Consider the following 15,786-nt stretch of genomic DNA (forward strand, 5'->3'; position numbering starts at 1 on the left):
TTTCTTTGTGGCCCTTTGGAATCTCTCCCTCCACCCTTCCTCACCCCACCATCCCCAGGCAATGGTTGATACGCTTTCTGTCACTATTAATTCATTTGCATTTTCCAGAACGTGACTGGCCAAGGCCATCCCAATACTAGCACAGGCCCTAGGCTGGGGAGCCAGAGCTTCTGACTTCCAGTCTCAGCATTTTGCTCACAACCTGGGCTGCCCTCTGTGAACAACCTGAACATCTCCATCATCAGCCCACCTGACAAAGCGCCAGCACCAGCTGTATCCTGGAGGTGACCTTGATTCCCACTCTAGGGCCAATGTCCTATGCTCTAATATAGGCAAAGAAAAACCACAGACATGTTGGAGGCCCACAAGAATGCTCATTTTTGTTTTACACTTTATTCTAAAATAAGCTCTTGTGCATCACAGCAGAAAAAAGGTGACAGAAATATTGAACCTTGATAGTTTAGTAGAAACCATTTAAAATAAGGTAATAAGCAATGGATTGTAAGCAGAATTACATGAAATAAATGGTCCAAAATATCAGTCACACCTTACTTTATCGACTAAGTCGTGTTTCCGTTCACCCTCGCAACACCCCTAAGGGTAGAAGGAAGAAAATGACAGTCTCCATTTTGTACCTACAGAGCTAAGGTCCATGATCTGCCCCAGAGCTCACACCTATGAGTGTCAGGGCCAAGGCCACAGTCATCTTCTCAGCAAATCCAAGCTCTTTCTCAACAGGTAAGAGAACTAGGAGCACCTGGATCACAGCCAGATCTGCTTGTTAACGGGTCTAGACTCAGGGGTCTTAGCACAAAACTGAATTTCACAAGGAGCTTTGAAGAGCACGTGTTGGCATGGCAGTGACGGCATATGCAGAACCTGTCCTGTTGTTCGGATCAGAGGAGCCGTGTTTCTGAGCATTTAGGGGCCCCATGTGAGAAAGGAATATCTCCACAGCTCTTCAAGGTGGCCCGTGCAGCTGGTGGGTAGACCCGAGACCTCCTGGACCCAGGTTCTCCCATCAGGGGAACAATGGACCTGTGCTAGGGAACCAGGACTCCCAGAAGCCTCCTCCCAGGAGCGATGGTGAGCACCTCGCCTGATGCAGCTGCCACTGTCCATGGGCTCCCCTCCGATGACAGTCACGTTGGTACCTGGATCATCCCTCTGGTCCTGTGTTCACCCACCCAGAGTCCTCTTGACCTCTCTTCCTGCTCATGAGATTTTCCCCATTGATGGTCCAAGGACTTGGACCTTTCTCTCTATTCCCACAAAATAGGTACAGCCCCTATTTCTAATAATCTTTTGAAATAATCTCTGCCTTCCTTCCACCCTCTTTACCTTCAGCACACACATGTGCTCACCACCCCCCACAACACACACACTTTGAATACCCTCTGATGACAAGAGAGGGTGATGAATGACCCAGCCACGGGCTGCCCCTGTGGTCAGGGAACGTGTGGCTACCCCTGATTTCTACCCTGAGGTGTTCAGAGATAAAGAACTGCTCCTTCTCACACGTCCCCTTTGAGTATCATTTATATCCCAATCTGCACCAAGTTAGCCTTGGCCAACCTGTCCATGGAAGCCAGGTCTAATGGCTTTTTTGAGAAAATGGATGTGAAAAAAGATGAAAAGGTGAGCCACTGAGAAATCAAACTCCTTTCCCCAAATCATAAAGAAAAGCAAATCCCCACTGGGGGGTCAGGAGCAAGGTTCAAGGGCTCCTTTTGAATGCACAGTGACTTCACTGATTATTAAACCACAAAGTCTGAGAGTCAGAATGCACTTTATCAGATCAGTTCCTTAAAGAGTAAAATCAACCCCGAAGTTTTCCAGATCTGCAAATGAAGTTTGGAGTGGTTAAGCAGCAGCTTGGCTTCTCTCCTCACTCCGGGCACGATCGATCCCTGTATGTTTAGCTCGCTCCCAGCTCCAGCCCTGCTGCTTGGCTCGCTGCCTCACTCCAGGCTCAGTCTGGGAATAAGCCACCACAGGCCCCTCCTTCTCTCCACTTCGACTGCAGGGCGGTAAGTGTCACGCATGGACTCCTCACTTCCTGATACTGTCTTCACATATATGTGGGCTTCTTCTCCCATCATATTCTTCTCTTGGGTAGGTAACCTCCTAGGATTCTTGAGAAAACAAATAGGTTTAAAAAAAAATACATCAAAGACTTTTGCTTCTGGCCAAGTTGGAGAAAAAGCAACCAGATCTACCCTCCCACCTGAAACAACCAACCATCAGACAAAACATTTGAAACGTAGTTTTCAAGACATTGAACATTATCCATGTGATCATTGGATGGGTTTTAATCTATCATCTTCCTATTTGTTTGCTATCTGTTCTATCTGTTGTTGTTGGTACTTAAATTTTTTCCTGACTTTTTTTCTACATGTATTTTAGAAGCACCCTATTGAGTTCCGTGAAAAATATCTGTTGAAATTTATATTGTAATTACATTTATTATACAGGTCAATTTGAGGTTGTTTGATACATATATACTATTGAGTTCTTTGATCCAGGAGGATTGTATACAAACTCCCATTATTGAGGTTTTATTTAAATATCTTTTACTGAAACTTTATTATTCTCCATAAAGGATTATATGTTTTTGTTAGATTGATTCTTCATCATTCTATATATTTTTATTACCACTATAAAATTGTATTTTTTTAAAATTACTTTTAAAAATTGTTACTGATTTTTACTCTTGCATTCCTATACACTAACAATGAGAAAACAGAAAGAGAAATTAAGGAAACAATACCATTCACCATTGCAACAAAAAGAATAAAATACTTAGGAGTATATCTACCTAAAGAAACAAAAGACCTATACATAGAAAACTATAAAACACTGATGAAAGAAATCAAAGAGGACACAAACAGATGGAGAAATATACCGTGTTCATGGATTGGAAGAATCAATATTGTCAAAATGGCTATACTACCCAAAGCAATCTATAGATTCAATGCAATCCCTATCAAACTACCAACGGTATTTTTCACAGAACTAGAACAAATAACTTCACAATTTGTATGGAAATACAAAAAACCTCGAATAGCCAAAGTAATCCTGAGAAAGAAGAATGGAACTGGAGGAATCAATCTGCCTGACTTCAGACTATACTAGAAAGCCACAGTCATCAAGACAGTATGGTACTGGCACAAAGACAGAAATATAGATCAATGGAACAGAATAGAAAGCCCAGAGATAAATCCACGAACCTATGGTCACCTTATCTTCGACAAAGGAGGCAAGGATATACAATGGAAAAAAGATAACCTCTTTAACAAGTGGTGCTGGGAAAACTGGTCAACCACCTGTAAAAGAATGAAACTAGAACACTTTCTAACACCATACACAAAAATAAACTCAAAATGGATTAAAGATCTAAATGTAAGACCAGAAACTGTAAAACTCCTAGAGGAGAACATAGGCAAAACACTCTCCGACATAAATCACAGCAGGATCCTCTATGACCCACATCCCAGAATTTTAGAAATAAAAGCAAAAATAAACAAATGGGACCTAATGAAACTTAAAAGCTTTTGCACAACAAAGGAAACTATAAGCAAGGTGAAAAGACAGCCCTCAGATTGGGAGAAAATAATAGCAAACGAAGCAACAGACAAAGGATTAATCTCAAAAATATACAAGCAACTCCTCCAGGTCAACTCCAGAAAAATAAATGACCCAGTCAAAAAATGGGCCAAAGAACTCAACAGACATTTCTCCAAGGAAGACATACAGATGGCTAACAAACACATGAAAAGATGCTCAACATCACTCATTATCAGAGAAATGCAAATCAAAACCACAATGAGGTACCATTACACGCCAGTCAGGATGGCTGCTATCCAAAAGTCTACAATCAATAAATGCTGGAGAGGGTGTGGAGAAAAGGGAACCCTCTTACACTGTTGGTGGGAATGCAAATTAGTACAGCCACTATGGAAAACAGTGTGGAGATTTCTTAAAAAGCTGGAAATAGAACTGCCATATGACCCAGCAATCCCACTTCTGGGCATACACACCAAGGAAACCAGATCTGAAAGAGACACGTGCACCCCAATGTTCATCGCAGCACTGTTTATAATAGCCAGGACATGGAAGCAACCCAGATGCCCATCAGCAGACGAATGGATGAGGAAGCTGTGGTACATATACACCATGGAATATTACTCAGCCATTAAAAAGAATTCATTTGAATCAGTTCTAATGAGATGGATGAAACTGGAGCCCATTATACACAGCGAAGTAAGCCAGAAAGATAAAGACCATTACAGTATACTAACACATATATATGGACTTTAGAAAGATGGTAACGATAACCGTATATGCAAAACAGAAAAAGAGACTCAGATGTATAGAACAGACTTGTGGACTCTGGGAGAAGGCGAGGGTGGGATGTTTTGAGAGAACAGCATTGAAACATGTATATTATCTAGGGTGAAACAGATCACCAGCCCAGGTTGGATACATGAGACAAGTGCTCGGGCCTGGTGCACTGGGAAGACCCAGAGGGATCGGGTGGAGAGGGAGGTGGGAGGGGGGACCGGGATGGGGAATACATGTAAATACATGGCTAATTCATTTCAATGTATGACAAAAACTACTGTAATGGTGTAAAGTAATTAGCCTCCAACTAATAAAAATAAATGGAAAAAAAAATAAAAATAAAATAAAATTGTTACTGATTTTTAGAAACAAAAATTACTCTTTAATATTGACTTTTACCTCCAGTAAACTTGTTAAAATATCTTGCTAATTCTAGCAATATATCTGTAGATAATTTGGCTTTTTATGTAGATAATCATATTATCTGCAAATAATGACACTTTTCTTTCTTCTTTTACAGTTTTATGCTTTCTGCTTCTTTTTTCTTTTTATCTTTGTTGAGGTATAATTGACAAATAAAGGATATTTAAAGACTCCAGTGTGATTATTTGACATATGTATATATTGTGAAAGAATTCCCATTCATTGACTTATTTCTACTTTTTTTTCTCAACATGCTGCACTGGCTAGGACCTAAGTATAATATCTCAGTAGAAATGGTAACAATGAGCACCTTTGTTTCATTTCTGATCTGAAAGAGAATCATTAACATTTCACCTTTAGGTATGATATTTGCTGTGATTTTTTAAAAAAGATGTCTTGTTTCAAGTTAAAAAAATTCCTTTAAAATTTTTAGTTTGCTCGGAATTCATATCACCAATGGCTGTTTAATGTTTTTGAACTCTCGTCTCCTCTGGAAATGATCACATGGTTTTCTCTTTTGTCAGTGGAACAAATAATAGTAAATTCATTTTCTGATATGAATTCAACCTTAAATTCATGTCCAGCCAATAAAAGAAAAATGAGAACCTTCTTTGTGCTCACACTGTGTTCCTGTACACGACAGACTTGAAGACCCTTAGCTTGTTTGTCATGTGAATGATGTATAGTAACTATAACCAAGAGTTCTTACCTCAGCTATCCTGGGACTGTCATAGATTTCTGTAATTTCACAAGGCTTCTCACTTTCCTAAGTTGGTTAAGAATAAAATAAAAAAGAAGAAGAAATGAAAGGTTACAACATTTGCCCATGACCATGATTAAAATCAGTGGTTCTTAAACCTAGCCACATTAGGATCAGCAGAGTGCTTTAAAAACAAAACAAAATAAACAAAAGGATAACAACTGGCCCCCTAAAAAAAACACAAACAAGAAATACTACTGTGAGTTGCTTAAGAAATAATATAGGTTGACACTGTGGAGACATGAGTGGGAGTAGAAATGAAACAAGATTGGCTGCTGTGGATAACTAGATTCTTTATGCTATCCCTTCTATTTTCGTATCTGTTTAAAATGATCCATGATAAAATGTTGAAGGTTTTTTGATACCAATGCCACAACTCTATCTTCCAGAGATTCTGATTTAATTGGAGTTATTTTGGAGTTGAACTAACCAAGAAACAGAAAATGTTCTATCACTTGCTGAGGTTCACATATAAATTGTAAAGTGGCAGACCCAGGGATAGGACCTAGGGTTTTTTTACTCCCTATTAACACTTACCAGTGTGAGAACAATCAGAAATGCTCATAAATAAGGATGCAATTAAAACAGAGTCCACACAATACCGTTGTATCACAACCATGGCCTCTGGTTGGATATGGGTCAGAGTGGCCCTTGAATTCTGAGCCTGGTCTCCAGAAAACTCTGGTATTTGTAAGGGGTGGGGTCAGAAGATTCCCTTGTGACTGATGTGTGTTAGGATGTAGGAAAAGTACAAAAATAAATAGAGTCACATGCTCCTGGACATATCCTTGTGATGGACATCTCAGCAACTGTCTCCCGTCTTTCGTAAATGCACCTCCATCTTCTTTGAGAAGCTTATGTCCTTGTTTCTCCAGGTTAGAAAACACACTCACTGCACAGACGTGTTCGCCATGGCAACAAACATCGCTCTCTGCTCGTACTTGTCCCACCCCCAGCACGGTCCTCAATGACCTGAGGATTGGATGATAAATCAGCTCTGCCTGGGGGGTAGGGTCAGGAGTCTGAGACAGAAAATGAGTCACAGAAACACCCACCCTTTTGTCCTCAGAAAACAGACATGAGTCCTGACACCCCCAGCCCAAAGCCAGTTCATTGAATACTGATGCCCGCCAGCATGTCCCGACCCAAAGAAATTGCCAGTCACCTCAGTGGACTCACTGCTGCTTCTTCTTCGGTGAATCAGAGTAAACAGTAAGGCTACCAGCAGGGCCGTGGCCACCAGGGATGGGATGCCTGCTGCTAACCCAAGAGAAGGCCCACAGTCCTGCACAGAGAAAACAGTCAGATTCTCCCAGAAAAAAAGGGAAGAGTTCAAAAGATTAAAATTAAAACAAAACTCTGCATGGATCCTCAGTGTCCTACACAAAATCAAAGGGGTAGTGAAATACAGTGAAAAACTGTTTCCAATGTACGTGACAAATGGCTCATTTCCATTGTACTTAATGCACGTTGTTTAAATTGATTGGAAATGGACAAGAATTCAGTAGAAAATTGAACAAAGATATGAACAGGCCATTCCTAGAAACAGAAATGTGTGTCATACCAGTATAGGAAAAGCTGAAAAACAGTTCAAAGCAACAATTATCATTCTTATCTGTTAGTTCAGAAAGAAGTAAAATATATACCAAAAAGTTTTACTGTATACCACACCATATAAATTTATGTACAATAAATGCATGAACCGATTAATTTCCAAATTCACATTTGCTTTGATCTGAGTGGAAGTAACCATGCTCGTAGCCCCATAAGTTTTCATATTTGTAATTACTTGCAGAGAGTATTGAGAATCCCTGTAGATGTGCAACTATCATATAACACTGGAGTCTTTGTCACTTTTGAGGGGGTGATTTTGTTAAAGAACGACAAAACACATAAAAATATACAAATTATAAATATGCAGCTTGATGACTTCATGTCATGAACCCATCCAGGTAACCTGCCCCTGGATGAGGAAACAAAAGATTGCCAACCCCTGAGAAGCCCCCTTGGGCTCCTATCCAGCCACTGCATGTGTATCCTGAAATCTATCACTGTAGTTTAGCTTTGTCTATTTTTCAGAGTTATCTTGATGAAAGTAGAAAGTATGTACTCTCTCATGTCTAGCTTCTTTTGTTCCAGACTTTGTGGAATCGTCTGTGACTGTTTATGTTCTCCTTCCCTTTTGAACCGAGTTGGTTCTAAGAAAAACAGTTGAGCAGATTATGTGCTTGGTGACAGTTCATATAGCAAACATCATCTAATCTTCAAAATGAATGCACAAGATGGGTACAGCATTATCCCATTTCTAAGTGACTGAACAAAGGCTCCATAACTTAAGTGGTATACTTACGGTTCCTTTTCCACCAGTCACAACTGGAGAGGAAGTCTGAGTAGAAAAAGAACACACATCTTAAAAATAACAAAATCTATAGAATGTACATCATATAAGATAGTCTGCCCAAGGTTAAGCTGTAAATGACTAAAGTATATCCCTTTGCTAAACTTTCTATTAAAAACAACAGATGACAACAACTGTGGAATACAGCTTTCCTCAATCCTTCCCAGGTAAGAAGGAATAAGATTGGTTACAAGGCACGAGAAATCAGAAATTCAGGTGAAAGCTTCATTATTCACCCTGTGGATTTGCCATAATACATTTTACAACTCAAAATGGCTTTATCCTGTCCCAAGTCCCACACCCTTCCCAGCACACTTTGGGCCTACTTGTCCCCATTGCTAGAAAGGATAAAATATAAATACCAGTGGAGCCAGGCTCTTTAAGAAGACCTTGGAGGAAGGAAGTGTAAGTCACTCCGTTGTGTCCAACTCTTTGTGACCCCACGGACTGTAGCTCACAAGGCTTCTCTATCCAGGCAAGAATACTGAAGTGGGTTGCCACTTACTCCTCCAGAGTATCTTCCCAAACCAGGAATTGAACCCAGGTCTCCTGCATTGCAGGCAGATTCTTTACCATCTGAGCCACGAGGGAAGGCTACTTGTTTCTAAGAAGGCCTTCCTTGTTCCCTTACCACAATGAAGCAGATGGCTTGGGCAGGTCTCTGAAGCTGTGAATTATCCATATTCCCAGCATAATTCCATGTTGAATGAGTACATGTTTCTAGTTCACAGCTCCACTCAAAGAGGAGCACTGAATTTTACCCATTTATAAGATATTTCAGATGAGAGTCTTATCTGGATGGAGAAATCTCAGGGCACAATGTTCCACGTTAGCAACTAATTTGTGTAAGCTATGCTAGGTGGTGTAGTGTGGAGTTAAGAGCATGGGTCCTAGTCTCCCGCTGGAATGGGCTGTTGATTTCTCCACTCACAAGCTCATGGGCCTCATTTCTTCAACCATAAAATAGGGCTGTGAGCACCTACCTCTAGGGCTGTTTGGAGGATCAAATGTGCACCAGGAGTAGAAGCTTTGATCGTTCCTTTAAACTTGGCAAAGCTCTGGCCAGGCCTGTTATTTATTGAATATTCTCATCAACCATGGGCTTCCCTGGCGGCTCAGACAGTGAAAAGTCTGCCTGCTATGCAGTAGACCCAGGTTCGACCCCTGGGTTGGGAAGAACTCCTGGAAAAGGAAATGGCAAACTACTCTAGTATTCTTGCCTGGAAAGTCCCATAGACAGAGAAGCCTAGCGGGCTATAGTCCATGGGGTCACAAAGAGTAGGACACGACAGAAGGACTTCACTTTCACTTTCACTCATCAACTTCAGTGAGTACATTGGAATTCCAGTGGCTTCGTCTTTTTGATAGTTTTCTCTATTTTACAAAAAAAGAAGGAAAAAAAAATGATCCGGATCTCAGAGAAGTTATGGGTCTTCTCCCAGGTTTCACAGATAAATTTAACTTGAACTTGGAGAAATAGGCTGTTAACCAAGAAGACGCTCCAAAAGGTGATGACTAGCAGCATTAGTGCCTCCCTCTCACCCCCTCACCCTCACGGCCCTAAGCAACAGCTCCTTGCTTCTCGGAGTTACCTTCCTAGGCTGCGCCAAGCCGGGATAAGACAGAACCTGGGATCTCTACAGACCGGCTGGCTTCAAGTAGCCAGGTGGCAAGTGCCGCCAGTCACCATATCGAAAGATTTGGACAGGGAAGGAGAAGGATAGGGGAATAGGCTATTGACAGTACTGACAATAGGCTATTGTCAGCCTCTGCAGACACTAGGCAGAGGCTGAAGCAAGGGCTGCGTGAGTCAGGGAGATTCAGAAGACAGGGCCCTCACCAGGAGGGGAGCAGGTGCTGGGGAGTCGGGGACAGGGTCAGGGTCTCCAGTGTGGGCGGCAAAGGCGGCAGTGGGCCATGAGGGTCTGCCTTTCCGCGGCTCTCCAGGACGCCGCCCTCAGGTTACAGTAAACGGGAGCACCGGCTTTGGCGTCCTCTTTCCTGGCAGTCAGTCTATTTTCTTTAAATAACTATATGACTTATTAGAAAAACTTGGCATAGCCCAAACCACTAAAAACCTGGGCCAGGAAAATGCCTAGCTCCATCAGAGCAGCAATTCTGGTCAGAAAACAATCCTGGTGTGTTATCTTCTAAACAACAGGAGAACAAAAGACCAAGGGTCAATTCTGGATTGAAACTGTCCGCCATCATCAACTGAAAAATCTCCATGTGGACTTGCAACTGTCATAATCCGGAGCCATAAGATGTTCATTCATCTTGACCCAATGATTTTCCTTCTAGACTTCATTCTAAGGAAATCAGGTTAAGTGCCAACAAGGATTTATTTATACCTATGCTTATCACAAAAGAATTCTTAATTGTCATTGGTCATTTAGCTAAATAATTCACTTGAAGAAATGTCACATGACCACCCTCAGTTACTTTTATAAAGGCTGATGGAAAACATTTGTTATATAAAATTACAGGTGAGAAGACCGTGGTATGAAGACAGCAGAAGTCAACATTTATGTAGGGTCAAACAGGACTGGAAGGAGTGACCCCAGTGTTTTCTACTGATGGCAATTTAAGTGTTTTTTGGTTTCTTGCTATTTTCCTTTTCAAAATGTGTATTTATAATTCTTCTCATTGAGAACATGTCTCTCAGCACCCCCAGTTCTTCATAGTGCTTTGAAACCTGTGTAACATTACAGCTTTACATGAGGTTCGTGTGATGGTGCCCTGGAGGCCCAGCGTCAACTCTGCGTTGATCTCTGCTCACCTACCTGGTAAGCGGGGGCCGCTGTACCCACCGTGTTGGCCGGCAGTGTGAAGTTCAGTGAAAAACTCTGCAAGAGAGAAGGAAACCTTAAACATTCCAGTAATGGTCAGCCAGGCCATTGTCTGACCCCTCCACCAAATGCCATAGACCCTGGCAGACTTCAGGAGGTTTACTGACCCCACAGGCTTAGTCAGCTCCAGCCTTCCCTCCCAATCTTGGCCCCCGAAGAGGCAGGGGAGCAGGTGAGTCAGGGGTCATGAGATCTCCCCTCAGCGTTAACGCAGTCCTACTCTTCCTCCCCTCCCAGGTCCTCAACCAGGGCCAGTTTACGGGACCAGCCAGTCAAGCTATTTCCTGAGAGGTCCTGACTCAAAAGGGCAGCAAAAACGTTAATAGAAACATTGAGCAGAGTGCTGAAAGTTGTTTTTTTTTTTTCTTTCTCTCCCTGGAACTCCTTTCAGGAAGGAACCTGTGTAGACTGATGGCTCTTTCTCCTTGGGGTGGGAAGTAAGACCCCAGGGGCTCCCACTTCAACTCCCTCACAGGAGGAGAATCTGAGAAAGACAAGTTTCCCTTTTCACTGAGTCCTAAGGCAGGGGTTTCAGGCTGGAGCTGAGCTGGTCGGGATGACAGAGGAAAGAGCCTAATGCTCTGTGACCTCCCCTCACGTAGAAGCCAGCCTCACGTCTCCCTCAAATATGGGGTCAATATTTAAAGATCGTGGGCTTTATACACAGTACCAAGTATAAAATGACCTTTGCTGGTGGTGCGAGTGGTAAAGAATCCACCTGCCAATGCAGGAGACGCAAGAGACACGGGTGATCCCTGGATTGGGAAGATCCCCAGAAGTAGGAAATGGCAGCCCACTGCAGTATTTTTGCCTGAAAAATTCCATGGACCGAGGAGCCTGGCAGGCTACAGTCCATGGGGTTGCAAAGAGCTGGACATGACTCCGACTGAGCACATGCATAAAATAGATAACTAAGAAGAACCTGCTATATAGCACAGAGAATTCTACTCAATGCTCTGTGGTGACCTAAACAGGAAGGAAATGCAAAAAAAGGGGAGATAGATATATATATATATAGATATATATATAATTGATTCACTTTGCCAGAAACTAACCAACATTGTAAAGCAACTATACTCCAATAAAAATTTAAAAAAGAAAAAAAAATCATGGACTCAATGGGGCACCAACTTGTTGGCCTACCCAGGTGTCCACTTTCCAGGATTAGGTCCTGCCCAGGGCCTCTGGCGGCTCTTTCCTCCTCCCTGTTCCCATCTTCCATCCTTCCACTTTGGGCTCTTTTATGTTAGTTTCTTCCAGCTGCTCTTTCCCTAGTGCCTTCCCTGCCTGGATGTGAAAAATGGGTGGACTCTGCTCAAGCTCAGCTGGTGACAGTTTCTGCCCCTGGCTCAAGGGGCTGGAGTGGTCTTGTTTCTACCTGACTGGCCCCCCGCCATGTTCAGTCACCCTTGATTCATGCCCCCTGGCCGGGCTCTCTCTCATTCAGCCCCAGCCTCCCCAGTCCCCGACAACTTGGCTTAAACTCCAGCTCCTGATCTTCCTGAAGCCTCTGAAACCTGGTTTTATCATTCTAGAAGAAATGTGCTTACTAAGACTTAAAATAAATTTGTTAGCCAATAATGGGGAGATTGGGATGGATTAGAGAATCCTAAGATTTCAGAGCTGAAGTGCCTCCAAGATTGTCTACCTCAGACCCTCATTTTACAGAAGAGGAACCTGAGGCCCAGGGACTTCTCAGAAATTCCCTCATGGATAAATGAGAACAGTTAGGGCTTATCTCTTAAAACAGACAAATGAGATTGGGCCATGTGACTCAAATCCAACCTGCAAGATGGGTCTAGAGGTGATAGTACCAATATATACAAAATTGATAAAACACCTATTCTAGCTGTCTTTCAGGTAGGTTGGAATTCAGAGAGGTCAATGAATGAGAAACTCTTTTGTGAACTAAAAATGTTTCAAGCACCTACAAGATATAGTTCCCACTGCCACCTGCCCCAGAGATTGTCTTTCAATTAGGATGGCCCCAGCAGGCCAGCATCCTTCTGTGGCAACTGTTCACTTCCCTGTCTCTTAGCAACAGGAAACCCTTACTTTATAGAAAGGAAAATTGAGGCAAGAATTTGAATGGATTGCACAAGTTCACATGATTAGTTGGTTGTCACTGGGACTTGGGTCTTTCGGTGAAAGCCTATTTCTTTCTTTTTTTAGAAAAAAAATTTATTTATTTACTTATTTGGCTGTGCTGGGTCTTAGTTATAGCATGCAAGATCTTTAGTTGGGGCATTCAAACTCTTGGTTGCTGTATGTGGGATCTAGTTTCCTGACCAGGGATGGAACCCAGGACCCCTGCTTTGGGAGTACAGAGTCTTAGCCAATGGACCACCAGGGAAGTCCCAGCAGCCTTTCTCCCATGTCACAGGCTTCCTCAGGACTCCTAGAGTTTCTTCAGAATAATTGGAGCCCCCAGGCTCACAGCACTTTGCACCTCCTCTTCCAAGACAGTATTAGAAAGACATCTGAGCTACTTAGGCCTTTTTGCTCAAGGGACCTACCTTCATGCTTACATCGACCAAGCCCACAGAGGATGCTGGCTGGTCACGGCATCAAATGCAGCTGCCCAGAGCCTTATCTCATCAGCAAACATTAGCTACTGATGTCAGCAGGCCCAGGACAAAGCTTTCTTTGGGGGACAACAGAAGGGAGCAGCAGCAGCAAGTTGGCCACTGCACGTGCTGTTTATCAACATTTGGATGACGAAGATTTTGGCCAACTTCAGAAAGACATTGATATTTTGTAGAAACACACTACAGTACTCTCATGGAGAAAACAGCATCACGTAAATGTGCGTGGAGAAAAATCTGATTCCGTGTCCTTTAGAGAGAAAGCTGAGTGGGGCAAGGCAACTCTGACCTTGGAGTCCCCTGATCTGGATTCAAGTCCACTTAGCCACTCAGTAGCTGTGTGACCTGGGGAAAGTGACTCAGGCTGTCTGGTCTCCATTTCTTCATAACAAATCTATTCTTCCAGGCACAGTTATTCCACCCTCACAACTGGGATACTATTAACTTGCCCTGCCTGTCTCACGGGATAAACTCAAAGGAATTAATGTCTGTGGCAGTTCCTTCAAAACTATAAATTACTCCAGGTGAGAGATCCCGTGGCGTCATATTCTTCATGGCCTGACCAGCATGGAGCAAGGCACAGGGGAGCCACTAGGACAATATTGCTGGATGGAACTGTCTGCATGAATTTACAATATTCAAAGTACAGGAATTGGTACAAGACACTCATTGATAGTCTAAGCGTTATGTTGATATCTACATAGTGGTTCCAAAGGGACATCAGTATCTCAGTGGCTGAGTGCCACTCATTATGAGTCTGCTGTTTGCGATGGGAATGAGGGGAGATGGGCTAGCTACTCACGGTGACTGAGGATACCCCATGTGTCACACACTGTTCTCATCCCCACAAGGGGCACACTCTTACCCCTACATCATAGGTGAGGGAACTAAGAGACCAAGATAGGTTTCTCAAGGTCCCCAGCTGGTCAGTGGGAAGAGGCTGGAGAAGAAGAGGCTGGATCTTCTAAACAAAAAGTCTTATTTCACAGATCTTCCTAACTCCAAACCGGAACAGCCCCTTTTACCAATCTCTTTAATGAAGGAGTCACAGAAGCCCCTTCTAACACAGCCAACTTCATTTGATTGAGTCACAACCAAACATGTACCACAAGTCAGTAAAAAAAGGTGGACAGTTTCTGATGCAACTTATGAGTCTCTCTGTTGTGGATCACACAGCAAAAGGCAGACTGAACAAATGATAAAGGACTCATTGCTCCAACTGGGAAATGAGGTTAGCTGAAACATTTACTCTTGTAGGTGGAGTTTTAAAAACAAAACCTTAATATTAAAATATAAGAGGCATCAGCAAATATCAGATGAGAATTTTTAATGATTAGTATTTCATACTAGTAGGAAAATAATTTCCTATTTTCATGATTAGCATTTCATACTAATAGGAAAATAATTAAAACCAAGCTCCTTAACTTCCTTTCACTGCAGGTACAGTTATATTTGAATTAGAAGATGTGAGCTTTAAAAGCCTGGGTATTGTTGTTTATAGAAAGAAATGAAGGCTAGGCAGAGGAAAGATGCTCACTCGCACTCACCATTTCCAACAGCTTCCCAAGAGCCTTCTCTAAATGCTGCCCTCGGCAACCTCGACTTTTTGCGGTGTTATTGGCTTGTGTCTTGCATTTGTAGGAACATCCAACTGGGAGAGCAAGGGTGCCAAGAGAAGAGGTGGCTCCAACAGAGCTCTGGCCAAGCCATTTATGGTCAGGGGAGTAGCCGAGTCATTGGCCCATCCCTCAGGGGAGAAGCCCTCCTGCTCCACGGCCACAGTGTATGGCCCGGGTCGCCTATGCTCTCTCTGCTTTCATTTTCTGTCCTTTTTACTTTCAAGCTCCTTCCTTGGTTACACCTTCATCTCAGCAAAGAACTCAGAGCTGGCCCAAGACTTCGGTGGCTCCTGCAGCCAGCAGCTCTTTAGAAACAATGGGTTACACACAGGCTGAGTGAGGCTGGCCACTCCACCCCCAGTGGCCAGGCACTGGCATTGATCACCGTCCCAGCAATGAGGGAGTCAACACATCACCAGCATCACTGCAGGGGGTGCCTGGGGAATGGGGGCTGGAGCCTGCTCTGTGTTGGAGGCAGGGCTGTAGCTGCTTTAGGTGACGAGCATGAGTTTAGCCTCACCCTCATTCTTTTCTCACATTTTGATGCAGCGCCTCACAGAGTTCAAGCTGTTGACATGGACTGCCTTATATTTCTTATGAGTTTTCTGTTAGAAGTTTACTTCTTTAAAACAATGAAGGGGTTGGAATCTCATGTCAACAAAACAACAAAATTAAAACCAATGATTTGGTCATTGCAAAGAGTGCATTCATTCATTCCCTCAACAAATCTTTAACTTCTCTAGGCCAAGCATTATTCTGGGCTCTGTTCCAGGCTTGGTGATAAAGACAAATTTCCAACTCTAAGGGA

The 15,786-nt window shown here is 42.9% G+C and overlaps 1 protein-coding gene across 1 annotated transcript; it reads right to left on the minus strand.

The window, feature by feature from the left end:
• Positions 1 to 374: 374 nt before the first annotated feature.
• On the minus strand, positions 375 to 15,358 carry OPALIN (oligodendrocytic myelin paranodal and inner loop protein). Its single transcript, XM_020883148.2, has 6 exons — positions 14,907 to 15,358; positions 10,709 to 10,771; positions 7,878 to 7,913; positions 6,693 to 6,812; positions 5,477 to 5,533; positions 375 to 2,135 (listed from the first exon to the last, which is right to left on the minus strand). Exons 1-6 carry the CDS (start codon positions 14,907 to 14,909, stop codon positions 1,962 to 1,964), a joined length of 453 nt encoding a protein of 150 aa, XP_020738807.2. The 5' UTR covers positions 14,910 to 15,358; the 3' UTR covers positions 375 to 1,961.
• Positions 15,359 to 15,786: the final 428 nt, after the last annotated feature.

The sequence above is a fragment of the Odocoileus virginianus genome, chromosome 7, assembly GCF_023699985.2.
Source record: "Odocoileus virginianus isolate 20LAN1187 ecotype Illinois chromosome 7, Ovbor_1.2, whole genome shotgun sequence".
Classification (NCBI taxonomy): Eukaryota; Metazoa; Chordata; class Mammalia; order Artiodactyla; family Cervidae; genus Odocoileus; species Odocoileus virginianus.

Excerpts from the sequence above, each read along its gene's own strand:
- OPALIN (XM_020883148.2), bottom strand. Across the intron at positions 5,534-6,692 it reads GCAGCAGTGAGTCCACTGAG|GAAAGTGAGAAGCCTTGTGA; the intron begins GTGACTGGCAAT and ends TAACCAACTTAG. Across the intron at positions 2,136-5,476 it reads ACAGTCCCAGGATAGCTGAG|AATCCTAGGAGGTTACCTAC; the intron begins GTAAGAACTCTT and ends TGTTTTCTCAAG.